At 53.6% G+C, this 21601-nt stretch overlaps 2 protein-coding genes across 8 annotated transcripts; one reads left to right on the top strand and one right to left on the bottom strand.

Annotated features, from left to right (window-relative positions):
• The first annotated feature begins 1517 nt into the window (after window positions 1–1517).
• Window positions 1518–14663, top strand: Dennd1c (DENN domain containing 1C). 3 transcript variants are annotated; one of them, XM_038338161.1, is made up of 23 exons: window positions 1518–1615; window positions 2797–2858; window positions 2947–2990; window positions 3089–3138; window positions 4489–4608; window positions 5391–5460; window positions 5607–5687; window positions 5785–5850; window positions 5960–6013; window positions 6109–6219; window positions 8294–8394; window positions 8668–8713; window positions 8835–8936; window positions 9026–9151; window positions 9589–9693; window positions 10068–10161; window positions 10239–10279; window positions 10489–10560; window positions 12390–12434; window positions 12948–13055; window positions 13621–13688; window positions 13792–13996; window positions 14074–14663. In XM_038338161.1, the coding sequence occupies exons 1-23, from the start codon at window positions 1599–1601 to the stop codon at window positions 14611–14613; spliced, it is 2328 nt and encodes a 775-aa protein (XP_038194089.1). In that variant the 5' UTR covers window positions 1518–1598; the 3' UTR covers window positions 14614–14663. The 3 variants fall into 3 exon arrangements, with proteins under 3 accessions (XP_038194089.1, XP_038194098.1, XP_038194083.1); XM_038338170.1 differs by having other exon boundaries at window positions 13767–13996; window positions 14074–14213; XM_038338155.1 differs by having other exon boundaries at window positions 13767–14663.
• Crb3 (crumbs cell polarity complex component 3) lies at window positions 14214–20225 on the bottom strand. 5 transcript variants are annotated; one of them, XM_038338238.1, is made up of 7 exons: window positions 19967–20225; window positions 19545–19676; window positions 19319–19421; window positions 18789–18960; window positions 17063–17127; window positions 15545–15688; window positions 14878–15171 (listed from the first exon to the last, which is right to left on the bottom strand). In XM_038338238.1, the coding sequence occupies exons 4-7, from the start codon at window positions 18859–18861 to the stop codon at window positions 15106–15108; spliced, it is 348 nt and encodes a 115-aa protein (XP_038194166.1). In that variant the 5' UTR covers window positions 18862–18960; window positions 19319–19421; window positions 19545–19676; window positions 19967–20225; the 3' UTR covers window positions 14878–15105. The 5 variants fall into 5 exon arrangements, with proteins under 5 accessions (XP_038194187.1, XP_038194166.1, XP_038194160.1 ...); XM_038338259.1 differs by lacking the exons at window positions 14878–15171; window positions 19319–19421; window positions 19545–19676; window positions 19967–20225 and adding exons at window positions 14214–14314; window positions 14816–14854 and having other exon boundaries at window positions 18789–19147; XM_038338232.1 differs by lacking the exons at window positions 19319–19421; window positions 19545–19676; window positions 19967–20225 and adding an exon at window positions 19174–19293.
• Between the last annotated feature and the right edge of the window lie 1376 nt (window positions 20226–21601).

Here is a 21601-nt window from a genome sequence, read left to right as displayed (position 1 = left end):
GGGATTAAAGTTGTGGATAATTGCGCTGTTTTAATTGGCTTTTCAAGGAAGGGTAACTCCACTTGACTTGTCTTTAATCATTTTATATATTTTTTAAATATAATGCTGGTTTTAATTGTGGTTATATGCATGGGTGTATGGAAGCCAGAGGCATCAGAGCCCCTGGAACTGAAGCTGTTGTGAACCACCCATGTGTGCGAGGAACTGAACTTGCATCTTGTATAAGAGCAGTCCTTGCTCTCAACTACTGAGCCACACCTCCAGTGTCCTCAGGTACAGATGGGGACCCTAAGGTCGGTAACGCCCAGGCTTGTCTTTGGTCAGTTCTGTGTCTTCTCTCAGTGAGGTGTGTGTGTGTGGAGGGGTGTGTATGGGGGATGTGTATGAGATGCTTGTGTATGTATATGAGGTTTGCTGTGTGTGAGGTGTGTGGGTGTATGAGGGATGTATATGAAATGAGGTATGTGCACACACCACCTTACCTGGGTTCTGAGCCTCTCTGCATCTCTACCAGGCCTTCACCAGCCTCCACCAGGCCTCCACCAGCCTCCACCAGGCCCCACCAGGCCTCCACCAGACCTCCACCCGGCCTCCATCAGGCCTCCACCAGGCTCCACCAGGCCTCCACCAGCCTCTACCCAGCCTCCACCAGGCCCCACCAGGCCTCTACCAGACCTCCACCAGACTTCCACCCAGCCTCCACCAGGCTCCACCAGGCCTCCACCAGGACCCCATCAGGCCCCACCAGGCCTCCACCAGGTTCCAAAAGGCCTCCAACAGCCTCCACCAGGACCCCACCAGGCCTCCACCAGCCTCCACCAGCCTCCACCAGCCTCCACCAGACCTCTACCAGGCCTCCACCAGCCTCCACCAGGCCTCCACCAGGCTCCACCAGCCTCCACCAGCCTCCATCAGGCCCCACCAGCCTCCATCAGGCCCCACCAGGCTCCACCAGCCTCCACCAGGCCTCCACCAGGCTCCACCAGCCTCCACCAGCCTCCATCAGGCCCCACCAGCCTCCACCAGGCCTCCACCAGCCTCCACCAGGCCTCCACCAGACCTCCACCAGCCTCCACCAGGCTCCACCAGCCTCCACCAGGCCCCACCAGCCTCCACCAGGCCCCACCAGCCTCCACCAGGCCCCACCAGCCTCCACCCACCTCCACCAGCCTCCACCATGACCCCATCAGGACTCCTGTGTTCACCCTGTCCTTCAGTGTAGCTGCACCCATGTAAATGAAACAGAGACACAACAAGGAGAAATTATCTGGGTGGTCTTCACAGACCTTCAGTACTCAGGGGACTCAGAAAGGGGACCTGGGTGTGACCAAGGGGACCATAAGGGTGAAGAGGGACCTCCCAGCCTGCTTCTGGCCCACCCTGTCCCCACCTAGGCTAGGAAGCCAGGACGCCTAAATTGCATGCAGTGGGTAGGGGCGGAGGCCTCCTTTGCCTGGGACGTCACCCTGTTAAACTTCCTCTCTCAGCCACACAGGAAGTTAAGCAGATCAGGGGCCCTGCCCCAAGCAAGCACAGGCTCCCCAGCCCCAGGAGCCCTGGTGGGGAAAGGGCCCACCTGGGCCAACCCTACGGAGACCATGGGATCCACAGAAAAGTAAGAGCTCTTTCTCCTCCATCCTGTGCTGCAAGGTTACCAGGCCTGAGATGGGGGGAAACTAAAAAACAAAAACCGTGGCAGGCAGGACTTTGGCAGGGGAGGGCCCAGGCCGCACAGACCCCCACGGGGATGGACTCGCATGGACCTGCTCAGGTCATGTGTGGTTCCTCTTCAATTTTCCTGGCTCTGGATCTGTGTAAAGGAAACAGGGATTTTAGGAGTTGGATGCCCAGGAAGGGCAGGTGTTTTAGGAAGGTAGTTTCCCCAGAGGGGATGGTCGGCAGTGAGGTGGGAGAGGTTATGGTGGGAGACTGTGTGTCATCTGGGGGGAAGCTCATGGGTGCCTCGTACCCGCATGATGATGAAATGCTGAAGGTACCCATGTCAGGGTGTAACCGGGTGAGAAAGTGTGTCGGCCTCTGAAAGCTGAGACACCAGCATCTTCTTCGAGAAGCAGCAGGAAAAGGGGAGGCTGAAGGGCTTGCAGTTCAATGCTAGGGCACCTTGCTCTCCTTTCTCTGCTGTGAAGTGCGGACCTCACAAAATCTCCCTCAGAAACACAAGGGCGAGCCTCTAAGATGCTCAAAGGCACAGGGAGAAAAAAGACAGGAGACTGGTTACACACTTGAGACACTGCAGCTCTGCCCTACAGATCTAAGGGACAGATGTCAGACAGAATCACAAGTATGAATCACACACACACACAAGTGCTTTCACACTCAGACACACCATCATAGGCACGGGTGTACCTCCCCCATCTCTGTTCTCTGTCTCTCTCTGTCTCTCTCTCTCTCTCTCTCTCTCTATCTATCTATCTATCTATCTATATCCCCAGTCTCTCTCCCTTTCCTCTCTCTCTCTGTCTCTGGAGACCGGGTCTCAGTATGTAGCCCTGACTGACCTGGAACTCATATATAGATCAGGCCGACCTTGAACCCACAGAGATCTGCCTGGGATTAAAGGTATGGCCACCATGCTGGCTTCCTCTCTTTTTCCTTCTCTTCTCTGCCTATCCCCCCTCCCATTTTTCAGCAGCATCCACCCAGCTCCACCCCTCAGGGTGCCCTCACGAACACACCTAGTTACACACACATGTTCAGAATAGAGGACACACACAGAGAAGCACAGAGGCAAGAATCGGAACCCCTCCCTCCGCTAAAGCCCCCTCACGCCCACAGAAAACCCCCTGCAGCATTTGACTGGTTCTTCGAAGCAAGCCGCCCCCACTCCCTGGAGGATGGTGAGTCGGAAGGGCTGGGGCTGGAAGGATGGGAGGGAGGACCTGAAGCCTGTAGGATATGAGCTCTGCAGCCTGCTCCTCCCTGCAGATCCCCAGATCCTGTGGCAGTTTCCTCCAGACTTCCGGGAACAGGTATCCAGAAAGCATCCCTGTCACCTCAGGACTTGCCAACCAGAGGGGTGGGGCGAGACTGACATGAGCCGGGGGTTACTATTTCTTCTTCTCTCCAGGAGGCCATGCAGATGGTGCCCAAGTTCTGTTTCCCTTTTGACACAGAAAGGTATGGAAGGGACAGAGAGGTGGGGATTCCCAGGCTCTTGGGTCCCAAGGACTCCCAGGGTCTAAGAAGGACGCAGACAACTAAAGAATTACAGGCACAGGGACCCAGAAACCCAAGAACTGACGGACTCGGGAAACCAGGTGTTCCCTCAGAGGGGACTCAGTGTCAGTGTTAGTGTGTGTTCATGGGGGGCTCTGCATGTGGAGGCCTGAGGCAGATCTAGTGCCATTTTCCAGAACACTCTCTCTCTCTCTCTCTCTCTCTCTCTCTCTCCTTATTTTTATTTTGGGGTGTTTTGTTTTTTGTTTTTGAGACAGGGTCTCTACATAGCGCTGGCTATTCTGGAACTCACTACGTAGACCAGGATAACCTTGAACTCACAGAGCTATGCCTGCCTCAGCCTCTGGGATTAAAGGCGGTGTGCCACCTTGGCCACCGCCACTGTTGCCGCCACCACGACACAGCCACCTTTTCTTTTCTTTATGTGAGCCATCTCACCAGCCCCAGATTGGTTTGGTTTGATTTTGTGTTTTAGATTTCTTTCCTGTGTACAGATAGTTTTGCCTGTATGTATGTATGTCTGTGTACCACATGCATGCCTGGTGCCTAGGGAGGTCAGAAGAGGGCATCAGATACACTGGAACTGGAGTTACAAACATTGTGAGCCACCTTGTGGGTTTGGGAACCAAACTCTGTGAGAGAGGCCAGTGGTCTAACCACTGAGCAATCTCTCCAGTTCCTAAACACACACTCACCTTGATTTCTGAAACAAGGTCTCTCACTGGCTTGGAGGCCTTCAAGGAAGCTGTACAGGCCAGTCATCAGACCCCAGGGCTTTCATGATTTACCTCCCTGGCTCTGGGGTTGTAAGTGTTCACCAGTACACCAGATTTAATTTTATTCTCTTTGACTGTGTGTGTAAGGTGGGAGTGTGTGCTTGTGCCATAGGAGTCCAAGGTCAAAGAATAATTTTGTGGAGTTGGTTCTCTCCTTCCACCATGTGATCTCTAGAGATCAAACTCTCACCTCCAGGTTGTATGGCAAGCACCTTTTTTCTGATAAGCCACTTCCCTGGCCTCCAGTTTTTCTTTCTTTTCAAAGATGGGTATAGGGGCTAGAACTCAGGTCCTTGGTCTTACAGAGCACACATCTTGGGGATGGAGCTGTGAGACTGGCCTCCAGGACTCAGAGTTCCTGACTCAAGGGAACCCACAAAATACTGAGCTCAGACATCAAGCAAACAAAGAAACCATGCTATCATGGGCCATCTGTAGGGTGTGGCAGGAGGAGTGGGAGGCAGGGAAATCACACGAAAAATACCCAGTCTTCACCAGAGCCTTCCCCCTGCAGGGAGCCGCCCAGCCCTGCAGTCCAGCATTTCACCTTTGCTCTCACTGACCTGGCCGGCAACCGTAGATTCGGCTTCTGCCGCCTGCGGGCCGGCGCCTGGAGTTGCCTCTGCATCCTCAGGTGGGTGACATTGGGGACCTGAAACCAAGTAGGAACAGATGGGAACAAACACCAAGCCTCATGATGAACACGGAAACCCACACTGGTCAAAGTGTCTGGGACTGCAGAGTGTCCAGCCCCAAACGGACGGACGTGTGTATCACTGCCCTCTACACAAGGCTGAGGGACTATTTTGGACATGGGGACCAAGAGACTATCAGAGCCAAAGGCCAGAAGGACCAGAATAAAAATGTCTCCTGGATGTGACAGAGCCCATGCTCATGAATGCAGGGAGACACACCACCTGCATACCATCAAGCCAGCCCAGATCCCAGCATGGTTGGCGGGGTGGGGAGCATTCTTCTCTTGGGAGACTTGCTCTTTGTAATTGATGGCCCTAAACCCACGCACTTACAGATAACACCCAGTGGACTCAATGGATTTTTTTTTTAGGGAGGGGGGTTGTTCTGGGAGTTTGAGACAGGGTCTCACTGTGTAGCCCTGGGTAGCCTGGAACTACCAGACTGACCTCAAACTCCCAGAGGTCCTCCTGCCTCTGCTTCTGGAGGGCTGGGATTAAAGGTGTGCACACCACACCTGACTGATTTAGTAGGTTTTAAAAACAGCTTTGCAAGAAGTTGAAAGGGGAAAGTTGGTGGGGGTGGGAGGAAGGGTGGGTATGGGGTGGATTTGATCAAGATACATGGTGTGCAAAAATTCTTAAACCATAAACCTGTAAAATCGCCAAGTCCCTCAGGGGCACTTTCTAGCCCCCAACCCCTCTGCCGTCTCTCTCTCTCCAGCCACCTTCCCTGGTTTGAAGTGTTCTACAAGATCCTCAATACTGTGGGGGACCTCCTAGCCCAGAACCAAGTGAGAGCAGCCCCTCCCACAAGCTCCACCTCAGCCCTCCCATCCCCTCACCCTCGCTGAGGCTGTTCTCAGGACCCCACAGCCTGAGTGGAGACCCTCAGAATCCCAGATTGACCCTCGGGGCAAACTCCTCCTGAATCCCTCAGGTCTCAGAGGCTGAAGAACTCCTACAGAACTTGCAGCGACACCCTCTTCCTGAACCAGGGTTTTCAGGGGAACCAGAGATGGTGAGTAGCTCCCAGGTGTTTGGCGCTGGCTCTTTGGCGGTGGAGGCCGCCAGCTGAGCTGGGCAGGGGCAACCATACAGTTACTCCTGTCCCCCAGGGCAGCAGCTCGATCATCTGGAACAAGTGTGGGATCCTGCCTCCTACTCTGGGAAATAGCAAGTTGGTGAGTGGGGCTGCCGCCCCCCACTCCACAGGCCCCCCACCCTCGCTGTAGTTGAGGCCACCGTCATCAGCGCAGACTGACTGACTCTTCTCCCCGATGTCTCCACCAGCTTTCTTGTTTTGTGGCCCCGGATTCTGCCGGCCTGCCGTCTATTCCCGAGAACGTGAGTAAGGAGGATGCAGAGTGAAGGATGAAGGTGGGATGGTGGATCTCGACTGTTCGCTCCACTCCCAGGCGCTGTGCTTTTCCGTCCCCCAGAGGAATCTCACGGAGCTGGTGGTCGCCGTTACGGATGAGAACATCGTGGGGCTCTTCGCGGCGCTGCTGGCTGAGAGGAGGGTCTTGCTCACCGCCAGCAAGCTCAGCACTGTGAGGGCGGGACCTCCTCCCCTATGGGACTCTAGGCTCCTAAATGAGGATGCTGCACAGTGGCTCCTCCTCGTTGACAGCACGATCTAGTACAGGCACATCCACCGAGGACCAGACCTGGCCTAGCTCCGCCCCAGATGGGGATGTAGCTCAATGGGTAGAGCCTTCTCCTAGGCAGCATGAGGCCCTGGGTTCCATTCCCATGATGCCCTTAACCAGACCTGGCAGGCATGGTGCTGTGATCCCAGCACCCCAAGCCTGGTACCCTGAGCCTAAGGCAGGAGAATCAGAAGTTCAAGATCACCCTGAAATACCTAGTTTGAGGCTAGCCTAACACATGAGACTCAGGTCTCAATAGATAGATAGATAGATAGATAGATAGATAGATAGATAGATAGATAGATGCATGCATGCATACATGCATACATACATAGATACATACATAGATAGATAGATTGATAGATACATAGATACATAGATACATAGATAGATAGATAGATAGATAGATAGATAGATAGATAGATAGATAGATAGACAGGAAAATTTAAAAAAATTCTAGGGCCAGTGATATGGAGCAAAGGTGCCTACAGCCAAGTCCTTAGGACCTGAGTTCAATACCCAGGGCACACATGGTGGAAAGAAAGATGGGCCAGGGATATGGCTCAGGGAGCAAAGGTACCTATAGCCAAGCTTTTGAGGAGTGAGTTCAATGCCCAAAACACACATGGTGGAAAGAAAGATGGACCTGATCTGATTCCTACAAGTTGTCTTCCAATGTGCACAAGTAAGTGTACGTGTATGCACACACACACACACAATCACTCACAAGTAAACATAATTTTATTTTTATTTTCTGTTCTGCTTTTTTGTTTGTTTGTTTTTGTTGTTGAAGACAGGGTTTCTCTGTAGCTTTGGAGCCTGTCCTGGAACTAGCTCTTGTAGACCAGGCCTTGAACTCACAGAGATTCGCCTGCCTCTGCCTCCCAGGTGCTGGGATTAAAGGCGTGTGCCACCACTGCCAGGCTTCCTATACTTATTGTATGTTCTACAGTATTTTTAAAGTTTTTGATCTTTTTTTTTAATGTGTCTGTCTGTTTGCGAGCTGGAAGAAGATGCCCTGGAGCAGGAGTTAGAGACAGTTGTGAGCAGCCTCTCCTGCCCCTCAAGTGTGTTTCTGTGTTTTGGCTTTTGTTTGCATTTTTGCTTTGGTTTTTTTTGGGGGGGTTGTGGTTTTTGTTTTGTTTTGGTTTGGTTTTTTCCAAGACAGGGTCTCACTATGTAACCCTGGCTGTCCTGGAACTCTCTCTATAGACCAGGCTGATCTTGAACTCAGAGATCTGCTTGCCTCTGCCTCCCGAGTGCTGGGATTAAAGGTGTACACCACCACTGCCTAGCTGGGCTTTGGTTTTATGATTCTGGGTTGAGACCCAGGACTTTGCAGGAGCCAGGCGAGCTCTTATTCCTGGCCCAGATCCTTTGTTGTGAGGGTTTGTTATTTGCTTGCTTTGGTGCTGGCTTTGTGAAATCACATCTCACCGATTCTGCTTGCGAAGGGGCCTGTGTTCCGTCCACAGCAGGGATTGTTCCTTTTCTTTCACCACATGGGGCCCTGGGAATCGAACTCAGATCCTCAGACTTGGCCACAGGATCCTTTACTCTCTGAGCCATCACTCCCACCCTGTTTTGTTGGGGAGTTGTTTGTTTTATTTTGTTTCTGAGGCAGTCCCACTCCAGTCCACACTGACCTAGAACTCGCTCTGTAGCTGAGCCTGGTCTCAAACTTACAGCAATTCCCCTGACTCCGCCTTCTGAGCACTGGGATTGCAGGCCAGAACCACCGCATGAAATTCAGTTTTTTGTTTTTTGTTTTATCTGAGCACAAGAAGCTGTAAATGGCCAAAATCTTGGTCTCCACTTCCTTCCTAAAGGGGTCTGAGTTTCACTCAACTCCCTAGCAACGGATGGAGGAGACGGGAGAGATTGGGGAAGTCTAAGCTCCCATCTCAGTGATCCAGGTCCCTGAAGTGGGAATCTAAGGCCTAATTCCACCACCTTCCTCCTTCTCACCCCACAGCTGACAGCCTGCGTTCATGCATCCTGCGCTTTGCTCTACCCCATGCGCTGGGAGCACGTCTTGATCCCCACACTACCCCCGCACCTGCTGGATTACTGCTGGTGAGAAAAGAGGGGTATGGGGGGATGAGGAAGGGTAGGCAGAGGGAGAGCCTGGAGCGTTGTTAACCTTTAATCCTTGGGAGACAGAGGCAGGAGGATCTCTTTGTATTCTAGGCTAGCCAGGTCTACAGTGAGGTTATTTCATAAAAAGTTAAAAAAACAAAAGTTAAAAAGAGTTCCAGGCTAGCCTGGGCTACATAAGGCTAGCATAGGCAAAAGACTGGAGGGTGGGGTTAAAGCAAGCACCACCTTCTTCTGCCATCCTCTCCACAGTGCGCCCATGCCCTACCTCATCGGAGTCCACGCCAGTCTTTCTGAGGTGAACCGCTGAAACCCCCAAGGCTGGGGCTGGGGAGGGATTCTCTTCCCTACCTCCAGTTCCTCAAAGCCCCCTACTCTGTGTGGGGTTCTGAATGACAGCCCGCGTTTGTCGCCTGCAGAGAGTTCGGGAGAAAGCATTGGAAGATGTCGTGGTGTTGAATGCCGATTCTAACACGCTGGAGACACCGTTTGACGACATGCAAGCACTGCCCCCAGACGTAGTCAGTACCACTTCCTCCCACCTCCTCCTCCCTTCTCAAGATGGAGCCTCCAATCCCTGCCCATCTCAGGGTCTCTCCTGTGTTGCCAGGTGTCCCTGCTGAGGCTTCGGCTAAGGAAGGTGGCGCTGAGTCCCGGGGAAGGGGTGTCCCGTCTCTTCCTCAAAGCCCAGGCTCTGCTCTTTGGAGGGTACCGCGACGCGCTTGTCTGCATCCCGGTGAGCAAACAGAGAGGGGAGATGCCCAGGGACAGGCCTCTTAAGGAACTTTGGAAAAGTCACATTAAGAACACCTAGTGGTTTACGGTCTCATGTAGCCTAGGCTGGCCTCAAACTCAATGTGTAGCCCAGGATGACCTTGAACTCCTGACCCTTTTTTTTTTCTTGAGACTGGGTCTCTTGTAATCCAGGCTGCCCTGGAGTTCACTATGTAACCCAGCAGCAATCCTCCTGCCTCAGCCTCCCACACTATCAACATTAATTAATGCTGATAACCACACTACAGATGAGGATGAGGTGTCCCATGAGGCTCTGCACGGGGGTCGGGTACACAGTAGGCGCCCAATCAGTGCTTGCTAGGTATGTTATGAGGTTGAAAAAGAGATGGTGAGAGACAGAAGAGCCGTAGAGAGCTCTGGAAGGAATCCTTCTTCCAGGGTCAGCCAGTGACCTTCAGTGAAGAAGCCTTCTTGGCTCAGAAGCCGGGGTCGCCGCTGCAGACCTTCCACAAGAGGGCAGTGCACCTGCAGCTGTTCAAGCAGGTGCGCCTTGGGGGGGAGCTAGGGGGGCTGAGGGCGGGACCTAAGGTGAGGAATAGAATGGGCTGCCTGTCACTGGAGGCGGGGTCTAAGGGGAGGGGCGAGTTTGGGCAGCTTCTCCCTGAGGGCGGAGCTTAGGGGAAAGGATGGCAGCTTCGCCCTGGGGGCCCAGTCTAGGGTGAGGAATAGGATGGGTTGGGGGGCGGGGCTTAGAGGACAGGGTGAGGATGGATTTGGGAACAGATCTTGATTTCAGAGGCCAAGTTGGATGATGCCTAGTTTCTAAGTTTCTTGATTCCTGAGGCCTCAGGAGGCACCTTCTATGTCTTCAGGCACTTACTGGGTGCTTGTGTCTAACCCTCTCTCCCTACCCCAAGTTCATCGAAACCCGACTGGAGAAACTCAATGCTGGGGAAGGCTTCTCAGACCAATTCGAGCAAGAGATTGTTGCCTGCTGTGGGGCTTCCTCAGGTGAGTCCCAGGGCTCTCACTACAGCTCCCCAAGCGTAGGCCTGCCTTAGTAATCACAGCTCTCTCCGTTTCTCCAGGCGCCCTTCGCTCCTACCAGCTCTGGGTAGAGAGTCTTAAGGTAATAAAAGCAATCCCTGATCCTGGCCACAACCAACTTTACCACCTCATCACCCACCACAGTCCCCATGAAGGGGCTTTGTTAAGCTACCCGGTGGAAGCACTGGGGCGGGGGGGGGGGGGGGGGGAGTGGAACATGGGATCCAGCCATGGTGACTTCTGGGGCCCAAGTTTCTCCCCTGTGGTGTTTGCTTCCCCACCCCCCTACAGAAAGGTGGTGATGCCCTCCTGCATTCAATGAAGGCCAAAACCCGACCAGCTGTCAGGAACATGTACCGATCGGTGAGACTTGGGTGGCCACGAGGAAGAGACAGAGGGAGTCTCCGTGTTGTGTGTGTATGTGTGCACGTGTGTGCCTGTCCGTGTAGAAGCCAGAGATTGGCATTCTTACACACTGTCCACTTTGGGATTTGTTTTTGAGAGAGGGTCTCACTATGTGGCCCTGGCTGGCTTTGAACTTAGAGATCCACCTGTCTCTGCCTCCTGAATGCTGGAACTGGTGTGCCCCACCACACCTAGTGGCTTGGGGAGAGGGAGTTGGGCAGTTACATTTATTTATGTTGAGTGTGTGTGCCGCGATGCATGTGTGAGGTCAGAGGACAACTTGTATTAGCCAGGCGATGGTGGTGCACACGTTTAGCCCAACACTGGGGAGGCAGAGGCAGGTGGATCTCCTGTGAGTTAGAGACCAGCCTGGTCTACAGAATGAGTTCCAGGACAGCTTGAGCTACACACAGAGAAACTCTGACTCAAAAAACCAAAACGGTTGTGTCCTTCCACCATGTGGGTCCCAAACATGAGAACCACGCTCAAGCCGCCCCCACCACTGTACTACTTGCTGGCCCTCCCCTTGCTTTCTGAAACAGGAACCTGGAGTGGACTGGGCTAGCCTGACTGACCAGTGCTCCAAAGCTTCCCCTCTCTCCCCAGCCCTAGCGTTACAGGCACACACCACAACTTCCAGCTTTTTCTGTAGAAGGAAAGAGTTTAACTGTCTGCTCTCCAGCCTGACAGAGATGTCTCGAGTACTCACAGATGACTGAACATTTTGATTCCAACAGGCATTAAACATGCACTTAAACCAAGCAGTGGTGGTGCATGCCTTTAATCCCAGCACTCAGGAGGTAGAAGCAGATGGATCTCTATGAGTTTGAGATCAGCCTGGTCTACAGAACTAGTTACAGGGCTACACAAAGCTACACAAAACAAAACACACTTAAAAGCATTCGCAAATTCTTCTATGCTTGGTTTTCATCTGTCATTTCTTTTCGTGTGTGTGTGTGTGTGTGTGTGTGTGTGTGTGTGCGCGCGCGCGCACCTGTGTGCTGGTGTGCCTACCAGCCTGCTTGTGTATGCACTGTGTGTGCAGTACCAGTGGAGGCCCAAAGAGGGTGTTGGATGCACTGCACTGGAGATCCAGAAGTTTCAGGCAGTTGTGAGCCACCTGATGTGGGTACTGGGACTTGAACCTGAGTTCTCTGCAAGAACAGCAAGTGTCCTCAGGTAATGAGCCATCTCTCGGGTTCCACAAACAAGCAAATTCCTGAGTCTGAGGCCAGTCTGAGCTACAGAGTGAGTTCCAGGACAGCCAGGGCTACACAGAGAAACCCTGTCTCGAAATAAATAAATGGATAGATAGAAATTTTATAATAAAATTTAGGACTGTCAAGATGGCTGGCTCTTACTGTCAAATTTGACAACCTACCTTTGATCCCTCGAATCCACATAATAGGAGAGAAGTGGCACCCCAAGTTGTACTCTGCTCTCCCTACTACCATAGCTCATGTACCCCCCCAATAAAATACATACATAAGTAAAATTAAGCACACACACACACACCCTAACAGCCAAGGTTGTTTGCCTACCTTTGTTACTCAGCTTCCATACTTTTTTTTTTTTTTTTTTTTTTTGGATCTGGAGCTCAGACCAGCTTTTATAGCTCAGATCTGCCCATTCGATTTTAACCCTAACACATGATGGTCAAACCTTTAGTTTATGGCAGGGCGACTCCCTCCAGGAATATTGCACACTAGTCAAAGGTACAAAAAATAGCTTGGAAGATACAAAGATGGGGTGGGTGGCAGATCTAACAGTGCTGGTCATCATCCTAGGCGAAGAGTGGCCTGAAGGGGGTGCAGAACCTGCTTATGATTAAGGTGAGATGACGGGGGGGGGCTCCCCACCCACAGGTGATTCAGGGACAGGGAGACCCCCACCCACAGGTGATTCAGGGACGGGGGGCAACCCACCCACAAGTGATTCAGGGACGGGGGCTTCCCTCCCACAGGTGATTCGGGGATGGGGGGCTCCCCACCCACAGGTGATTCGGGGACAGGGGGCTCCCCTCCCACAGGTGATTCAGGGATGGGGGCTCCCCACCCACAGGTGATTCGGGGACAGGGGGCTGCCCACCCACAGGTGATTCAGGGATGGGGGCTCCCCACCCACAGGTGATTCAGGGACAGGGAGATCCCCCACCCACAGGTGATTCGGGGACGGGGGGGCTCCCCACCCACAGGTGGTTCGGGGACGGGGGGCTCCCCACCCACAGGTGGTTCGGGGACGGGGGGCTCCCCACCCACAGGTGATTCAGGGATGGAGGGCTCCCCACCCACAGGTGATTCGGGGACGTGGGGTGGTACCTCAGGCCCATGGGCATCCCTTCACAGGATGGAGACTCTGGCCTTCAGAGGGGGGGCTCCCTGAGAACCCCGAGCCTCATCAGCCGCTCAGATCGCCTGCAACAGCGCCTGCCTATCAGCCAGCACTTTGGGCAGGTGAGGACGCCCACCCCCTGTTCCCACACACACGCCACAGATGCATATACCATGCCTTCATGCATACATGCACACACACCATAAATTCTCCCCAAATCCCCCACTCATTCCTAGCGTTCACCAAACTATTCCCCTTTTATTTCAATGTAGATCTCACTGTAGCTCAGGCTATCCTCAAACAGCCAAGTATGACTTTGAACTGATCCACCACTCCCATTATAAAAGGTGCTAGAGATCAAACCCAGGTCCCAGTGCATGGTAGGCAAGCCCTCTACCGAGTTGCATCCTCTCAGTTCCTTGGTTTGAGGGACTTTTTTTTTTTTGACCAGACTCATCTCAAACTCAGAGGTTCATCCCGGTCCTTGGTTTGTTTTTAGAAACGTCACACTATGTAGCCAGCCAGGGCTCAAATTTGCAATGATCCTCCTGCCTCAGGCTGCAGGTGCAGAGGAGAGACGAGCATTAACACGCCTAGCTCACTCTTTCCAATTCAGGCTGGAAAGCCCCAGCTCCGATTCTGCAGATCCTGGACCCCTCCCCATTCTTCCTCCCTTATCTTTTTCAGAACAGACCCCTCCGCCCTAGCAGGAGATTCAGGCGGGAAGGGGTACCTTCCCAACCCCTCGGGGAGAGGTAAGAATTAAAGCAGGTCAAAGTTGGAGGTGCAAGGGTCATGACGGATGAGGAGGGATTTCTCTAGACCCAACGAAGATCAGGATGTCCATCCTCAATCCAGGAGTCCTACCTTGAGCCCCAAGGACACCCAGAGTCCCTGGGCAGAGGAAACTCTAGATGGCAGCTTCCTGGGGTCTGGAGAACTGGATCTGTTAAGCGAGATTTTAGACAGTCTGAGCGTGGAAACCAAAAGTGGTGGCGGGCTGAGGGCCAGCCAGAGCTTGGACTGCTGCCAGCAGGGGGCGTCAGAGAGCTGCTTCAGCCTGGTAAGACCCTCACTGTGCCCTCCCAACCTGTCCCTTACCCACCTGACCTCAACCACCCTCTGACCTGCTCTTCCCAGCCTGACAGCCCAGCGAGGTCACCATGGCAACTAGAAGATGATGCGCAATCCCTGGAAGCCCAGCCCTGGTCCTTGCCAGAGGACCTGCCGTCTCTACAGGACACCCCATCTTTAGAGGTGGCAAGCTATTACAAGAACTGTTCTAAGTCACCTTCAGACATCTCTCCTCCGGCATCTTCAACCACTTCAGTAGTCCCAAGCAGCCGAGAACCCGAATGTTCTGCTCCCACCGAGCTGGACCCTAGAATCCCACAAAGCCCTTGCTCCAAGCTCCTCATAGTGCCCACTCAGCCCAGCCCCCAAGAGAGCCGGCAACTTCTTGCCTCCACAGAGCACAACCCTGACACTGTCGGGACATTACAACCCATTCAGTCTCCCTCACACCTCAGTTCTCCAGAGAGCCCCAGAAACCAGCCTCTCCAGGTCCTGAGTGATCAGACTCGAGCCCAAACCCTCAAGGAGCTGGGAGTAACCAACCGGCAGGGGCCCCCAGTCAGGCAGCCTCGCGTGGCTGAACTGAAAAAGTGTTTTGAAAAGTAAGAACAAGGGTGCAGAGGCACCCAGCTCCCAATAAAGCTGATTTTATTCTCCTTGATAAGTTTATCTGGGGCCTCCGTCAGCTTCAGAAACCTACCTCATTCACACCCGGAAGCAACCTCTAACCATCTTTTAAGGTTCACCTGAAGCTCCACCCCCCACCCCACCCCCATTTCCAGTTTGTTAGGGACCTCAAAAAGCTTACACTTCAAATCGAATTCATCTAAGCCGATGTTCCCAAAAGCTAAAAAAAAAAAGAAAGAAAAGAAAAAAGAAAAAAAACCGCTTTATTATACCTTACTATTAATTTCACATAAATATATAAAAGTGAGCAACCCCATCCTCCCTTTCCCTCAAAGTCAAGGTCTTTGAAGAACTTTCTTCCCTTCTATCTTTAAGCATTGGGTGAGTCTGATTGCCCAGAGCGTGCTGCCTTCCCCCAAGGTCACACAGCAAGGTAGGAAATATGGGTGACAGGGGAGAAGGGGGAAGGAGCTAGATGGGCAGGCAGCCCCGCACTGGCTCCTTGGAGTCCTGGGGGGCCCGGGCCTCAGCTGATGCCTGGGAAAATTGAAAGAAAGGACAGGAGGTTTGTTGGGCCTGCAGTCACGGTAGGAGACACAGCAGAGCAAGATCACGCGAGATGAATGGTGAGGTGAGGCCCCCGCGGCCGCGGCACCCCCAGCTTCATGCAGAGCCAAGCGGAGGCAGCATGCTGCGTAGCCCACCAGCCGGGTGCCCCCAGGGTTCCCCGCCCCGAGTCCTCTTGAGCCATCAGAGGCTGGCGTGTCTCCAAGGTGGCTGCAGTGGGCCAGGGTGTGCCAAGGCAGTCCTGGACGGTGGTGGCAGCCCATAGCCGACACCCCGGCGTTCAGATGAGCCGCTCCTCCGGGGGCAGCTTGAGGTTGGGGGGTGGTGGAGCACGGGCACCCACCTGCTCCTCACTGCTGGGCCGGTAGGTGCCCTCTGTCTGGCGCTTTTCTCGAAGTTTCCGCATCAGCAGGAACAGCCCCACCGCTAGGAGAATGACTCCCAGGATGGAAAAGACCACAGCGATAGCTACAACGGCCTCTGAAGACTGCGGGAGGACATGAGGGGAACCAGTGTGACCACCTGCATGCGGGCCCTACTCACCCCACCTAGTCATCCAGCAGGGTCCTCAGACACCTAGAAACACCACCTCAGCACCTCTCACACTGGTGCCTCTGTCTCTAGCCATGTCCCCTTCATACCTGCTCCCTCTGGGCTACCTATAAGGGTTCGGGGTTCTCTTGTCCTCCCTTCTTTTTTCTTTCCTTTTGTGTTCTCTGTTTATTTGGTCAGAGTCACAGGTAGCCCAGGCTGGCCTTGGACTTACTATAGAATTAAAAATAACTCTGAGGGGCTGGAGAAATGGCTCAGCGGTTAAGAGCACTGACTGCTCTTCCAGAGGACACTGGTTCAATTCCCAGCACCCACATGGCAGCGCACAACTGTCTGAAAATCCAGTTACAGGGGATCTGACACCTTCACACCAATGCACATAAAATAAAGATAAATCATAAAAAAAATAACTCTGAATTTCCTGCCTCCTCCTCCATAATGCCAGCGCTGGGACAACAGGCTTGAGTCACCATGCCCATCCCTTTTATGGTATTTTGATATAGTCTCATCTATATACCCCAGGCTGGCTTTGATTGCGGCAATCCTCCTGCCTCAGCCTCCTAAGTGCTGAGATGTGGGTATCACCATACCCACAAAGACACAGTATTCTTTTTTTTTTAAGACAGGAACTTCCTGTAGCCCTAGCTAGCCTGGAATTCACTATGTAGACCAGGTTGGCCTTGAACTTCAGAGCTCTGCCTGCCCCTTTCTCCAGAGTGTGTGGGCCACCACACCCAGCAAGACACAATATTCTTAACATTCTTGTACACCCTTATGTAGAGAAGTCTTGCTACCCTGTGTCTGGGATTCTTATTGTGTGTTTGTTTTAAAGGGGGTTTCTCTGTGTAGCCCTGGCTGTCCTGGAACTCACCCTGTAGACCAGGCTGGCCTCAAACTCACAGAGATCGGCCTGCCTCTGCCTCCTAAGTACCGGGATTAAAAGCGAGTGCCACCACTGCCCAGCACTCTGTCTGGGACCATAAGTAGTCCCGTTGCATCATGAGTAGAGCGCTCGCCTGGCATGGGTGGGACCCTGGGTTTGACTACAGCATCCCATAGACCCAACATGATGGTGCACACGTCAGCTCAGCACTGAGGGGGAAGGCAGAAGGATCAGGAGTTCAAGGTCATCTGGCTATAGAGGAAGTTAGAGGCCAGCCTGAGCTACACCAGACCCCAGGGCTAGGGCTGGGCACAACCTGGCTGTACACAGGCCTAGAATGTGCAAACTTACTAAAAATAAGGTCTCTCTATTGCCGGTGCTCTCTCGCACACCTGCGCTCACTGCTTGCACCCCCTCCCAACTCACCAGGCCCCCACTGGACTCAGGGTCTGGGGATGGAGTCGTGCTGTTGAAAGGGTCCGGTGCTGTGGCTGTGAAACAGAAAAAGAAAAAAATCTATGCCAGGCTCTTCACTAGTCATCTCTCTCACACACACACACACCATACACACACACCACATACACATACACACACAGAAACACACACCATACACACACACACCACACACAAACACACACTATACACACACCCCACACACATACACACCCCATACACACATACACACATTATACACACACCCCATACACACACACTATACACACACACTCCATATACACACACACCACACACACACATACACACACATCATACACACACACATACACACACACACCATACACATACCCCATACACATACACACACACCACACACACACAAACACACACACATACCATACAAACACACACACCCCATACACATACACACACAGAAACACACCCCATACACACACACACCACACACAAACACACACTATACACACACACCCCACACACATACACACCCCATACACACATACACACATTATACACACACCCCATACACACACACTATACACACACCCCATACACACACACTATACACACACCCCATACACATACACAACACACCACACACACACAAACACACACCATACACACACATACCATACAAACACACACACCATACGCACACACACAACACACCCCCATACACACATCCCCATACCCCATACACACAAACACACACACACCCCACTCAGCCTTGTAAAACTCCTTCCCAGTCTCCAGTTGGAAGAGACTGCTGATACTGCCAGGCCACCCACCCACTCCACCCTCAAGTGTGGTATTGGTTCCTGTGGCCACTCTTAGCCCAGAAGGGAATAATCTGGCCAAAGTCACCACTGTTAGCCAGACCATTATAATAAATGGCTTCCAGGACAGTGTCACCACCACCATCACCACTACCATCACCCTGGCCCAGGGTTCTTAAGGACCTGGGCGGGGCTCAACCTTTCCCTGGAGTGTGTGACTCACACTGTCCCGTCTTCCCCCCCCCCCAAAGGCTCCCGAAACTGGAATCAGAGAGACAGAGGGAAGGTCTGGCTGGGTCCACACCTACTGGCCCTTGCCAATCCTGTCAGCTGGGCCTTCTGGCCTCCTCCAGGTCCCCTGGCTGCTTAAGACTCTCAACTATGCAGACTCAGGTGCCCTGGCTCTCCTCCCCTCCTCCACCTCTGGGCTCTGCCCAACAACCCCCAGCTCCCAAATTCCACAAGACTTAAGGACTCAGGAATTCTGGGCTGTGGGTGTGGGGTCTGCTTGATGGCAGAGTGCTTGCCCAGATTGCAGGAGACTGTGGGTTCGAAAGAAGGAGTGAGGGAAGGGAAGGGAGAGAGGGGAGAGAGAGGGGGAGAGAGGAGAGAGAGACAGAGAGAGAGAGAGAGAGAGAGAGAGAGAGAGAGAGAGAGAGAGAGAGAGAGAGAGAGAGAGAGAGAGAGAGAGAGAAAGTTAGTTCAGAGTTCAGAGGTGGGCTAGACTAACCTGTAGTTCAGCCCTAATACCTAATGCTTTCGGATTTCGGACCTAGTCCCCAGACACAATCCAAGCCCATTCCTCAGACCTTTCACCCTCTCTGGGTCGCAAATGCCCAGTCCGGCTGGGTTCTACCAGGGAACCCTCCTCTCACCCCATCGCCTACCGGGATGGTACCTACACGCTTGGCTCCAACCGGCGGGCAGCATCGGCAGACCAACTGCCAGGAGCAGCCCCAGGCCTGGGGTCGCCATGAGCTTGGACGATGAGTTGGTGGCGCCAAGGACAGGACTTCCCCAGGGCTCCAATTCCTACCGCATCTTGGGTCGAGAAGGGCACCTGAGACTCGGGACCTGGGGACCAGACCAAAGGAGAGGCCGCAGCGTGGGGTTGGGGGCTGGACCCGCAGGGCTCAGGCCCCAGCGACGGGCGACCAAGCTTGGAGTGCGGTCCCCGCCCTCGGCGCCAAGGGTCAGAGATTAAAGATTAACTCTCGGGCCGCGTTCCTGGGCCAGGAGAAGGAAAGGAGTTCGGGACAGGCCAGGCTGCGCTCCCTGCCTCCCTACCTGGCCCGGGCGTCTGAGAGGAACTTGGCGCAGATTCCCAATCCCGGGTCCCCGGCTGGAACCCCGAGTCGCTGTCCTTCACCCCGTCGCTCCCGATCCCACCCGCCCCGCCCGCTCACGTGACCCGGAAAGTTTAGTCACCTACCTAGGCAGGGAGCGCACTTCCGGCTTGTGCACCTGAGCCCGACTGAGAGGGGCGGGGCTGAGGGGGCGGGGCCGCACCGCGGGAGCACCTGTAACGGGAACCCCTTTGCGCCGGGGAGCAGCGCAGAAGGCGGAAGTGAGCAGGTGCAAGGACCGCACACCGGGGTTCCTCGGTAGCACAGGTGTGCAGGCGCAGGGGGCGTGGCGACAGCCAGGAAGATACACACCTGTAAGGGGCGGGCTCTGATGCGTAACACTGAAGAATTCAAACCTGAAGTCAGGCCTGGTAATGCAGGTATTCAGGAGGCTGAGGCAGGAGGATCCGAGTTCAAGGCCAGGCTAAACAGCTCTGTGAACCCCTATTTTAAAATAAAAAAGGAAAAGAGGGATGGGGCATGGCTCAGGGCCAGAACACTAGAATCATCTAGGAAACGTCAGAGGACGTGGCTCAGGGGTAGAGTTCCTGTCTAGAAAGCCATAGTGATTGGATTCCTCCCTCCATGAATTCCGCCCTAGCATTCATGAGACCCTGGGTTCCATCTTTAGTCCCACAATCAATTAATCAACCAACCAACCTGTATGGGACTAGAAAGATACACACGCGGACCTGTAAGTGTAATGTAGTGAGAACACCTGCTTCAAGTCACACCTGTGTGAAAGACACCTGGATAAAGCGCCTGTGCAGAATTTCGTTCTTGAAGGCCTTCCATCCTCACTGAAGGACATCCGCAGAGGGGGCTCCACAAACTGGTTTATTGTGTGTGAGGTTCATCTGTCAGGGAAGTGTCCAAGAAAGCACCTGTGTCCCCATGGCACACAAAGAAACACCTGTGCGTGGAAACATCTGGTAGAGAGGGGCTGCGTGCGACTCTTGCCTGCTCACCACACATGTATGGGCGCAGCCTGGGTGGGAGCCACATAACCTCTGGATGCATCTTTGGGGAAAAGGTAGTCATGAACCGCATAGGATATGGTGGCACGCGATTACATCCCAGCCATTGGGAGTCAGAATCAGAACTGCAGCTCGCTCGAGGCCTGCAGATTAAGACCCTGACTCAAAACATCAGTAACAACAACAACCAATGGGCATACAGCTGAAGCTGGGGTCCACTTGCTGGAGTGCCCTACGACACCCACTGTCGAGGCACACGCCTTAAATCCAAGCAGAAGCAGGTGAATCTCTATGAGTTCCAGATTAGCCTGGACTACATAGTGACTTCCAGGGCTAAACAGCGAGACCGTGTCGGGGAAAAACAAAAATAAAACAAACAAAACCCCCTAAGAATAAATAAAAAAGGCTTCGTCCCTTCTAGGAGCAGTGGTTTAAAATCTATTTAAATCTCTGCTCTGGCCCCAAGTGGGAACCCCGGCTGGCCTCCTCTTGTTTCCTCCTCTGTATCGTGGGAAAAACTAGAGCCACCTACCTACCTCGCAGTGTTTGGGCTGCTGAGCAGCGAGAGGAAGGCTGGCATGCGCAGCGCACTCAACGTTAGCTATTATTATTTGCGACCAAGCAGGCTCCCTTCCCCCTGACGGTAAGACGAGAAACTGCACCCGAAACTTGTGGGCGGTACTTCAGCAGGTGCAACCACTGTCCCCGGCTGAGGCCCCGCCTACAGAACCCGGCCGCCTCACGGTCTTTATTCTCAGCGGCGCCGAGGACTCTGGACCGTGACTCCCTTCCCAGGCAGATCTGGAAAGAGTAGCCTTCTGAGAGTCTGGATGGCGTCGCGGCCCCTTTAAGAACGCCAGGCCGGCTGCGGGAGACGGGGCTGGAGGCTGCAGTGGGTCAATCAGGAAGCCCCGCCTACGTGGAGCGGGCGGGCGCAGCTCAGGTGGCTCTGACCAATAGGGATTTGACTTTGCAGCCGCGCTGCGCGTTGACATTGCGTTTCTCTCTGCGAGTGTCACCGAGAAAAGGAGGCGCGCGGGCGGGATGAAGTGTTGGGGAGGGAGTGCTCCCCCTTGTTGATCTCCTGTTTCTGTCATCGATTGGGGAATTTGACGAGAGCGGGCGGGCAAAAGAAGCGCTTATACTGCTTCCGAGTTCTTGCCTAGGCCTGGGAGAAGCAAGAACTTGAATTTCTGATGAGGGTCCGTAGGAGAGGGAGGTCGAAAGGAACGGTATTACAAAACCCAATCCCTGACAATTCCCTGCCAAACCATTTAAGGAGAAGGGTAAACTGAGGCAAACCAAATACTGAGGTGTTCGCCTTTCCTATCGTTTCAGGAATGCGGGCGCTGTCAGATGTGCAATACCAGAGCCTCCTAGACTCCTTCCCCA

The sequence above is a fragment of the Arvicola amphibius genome, chromosome 1 (genome assembly GCF_903992535.2).
Source record: "Arvicola amphibius chromosome 1, mArvAmp1.2, whole genome shotgun sequence".
NCBI lineage: Eukaryota > Metazoa > Chordata > Mammalia > Rodentia > Cricetidae > Arvicola > Arvicola amphibius.
Note: the sequence above shows the minus strand (reverse complement) of the source record. Positions and strands in the feature narration are given on the sequence as shown.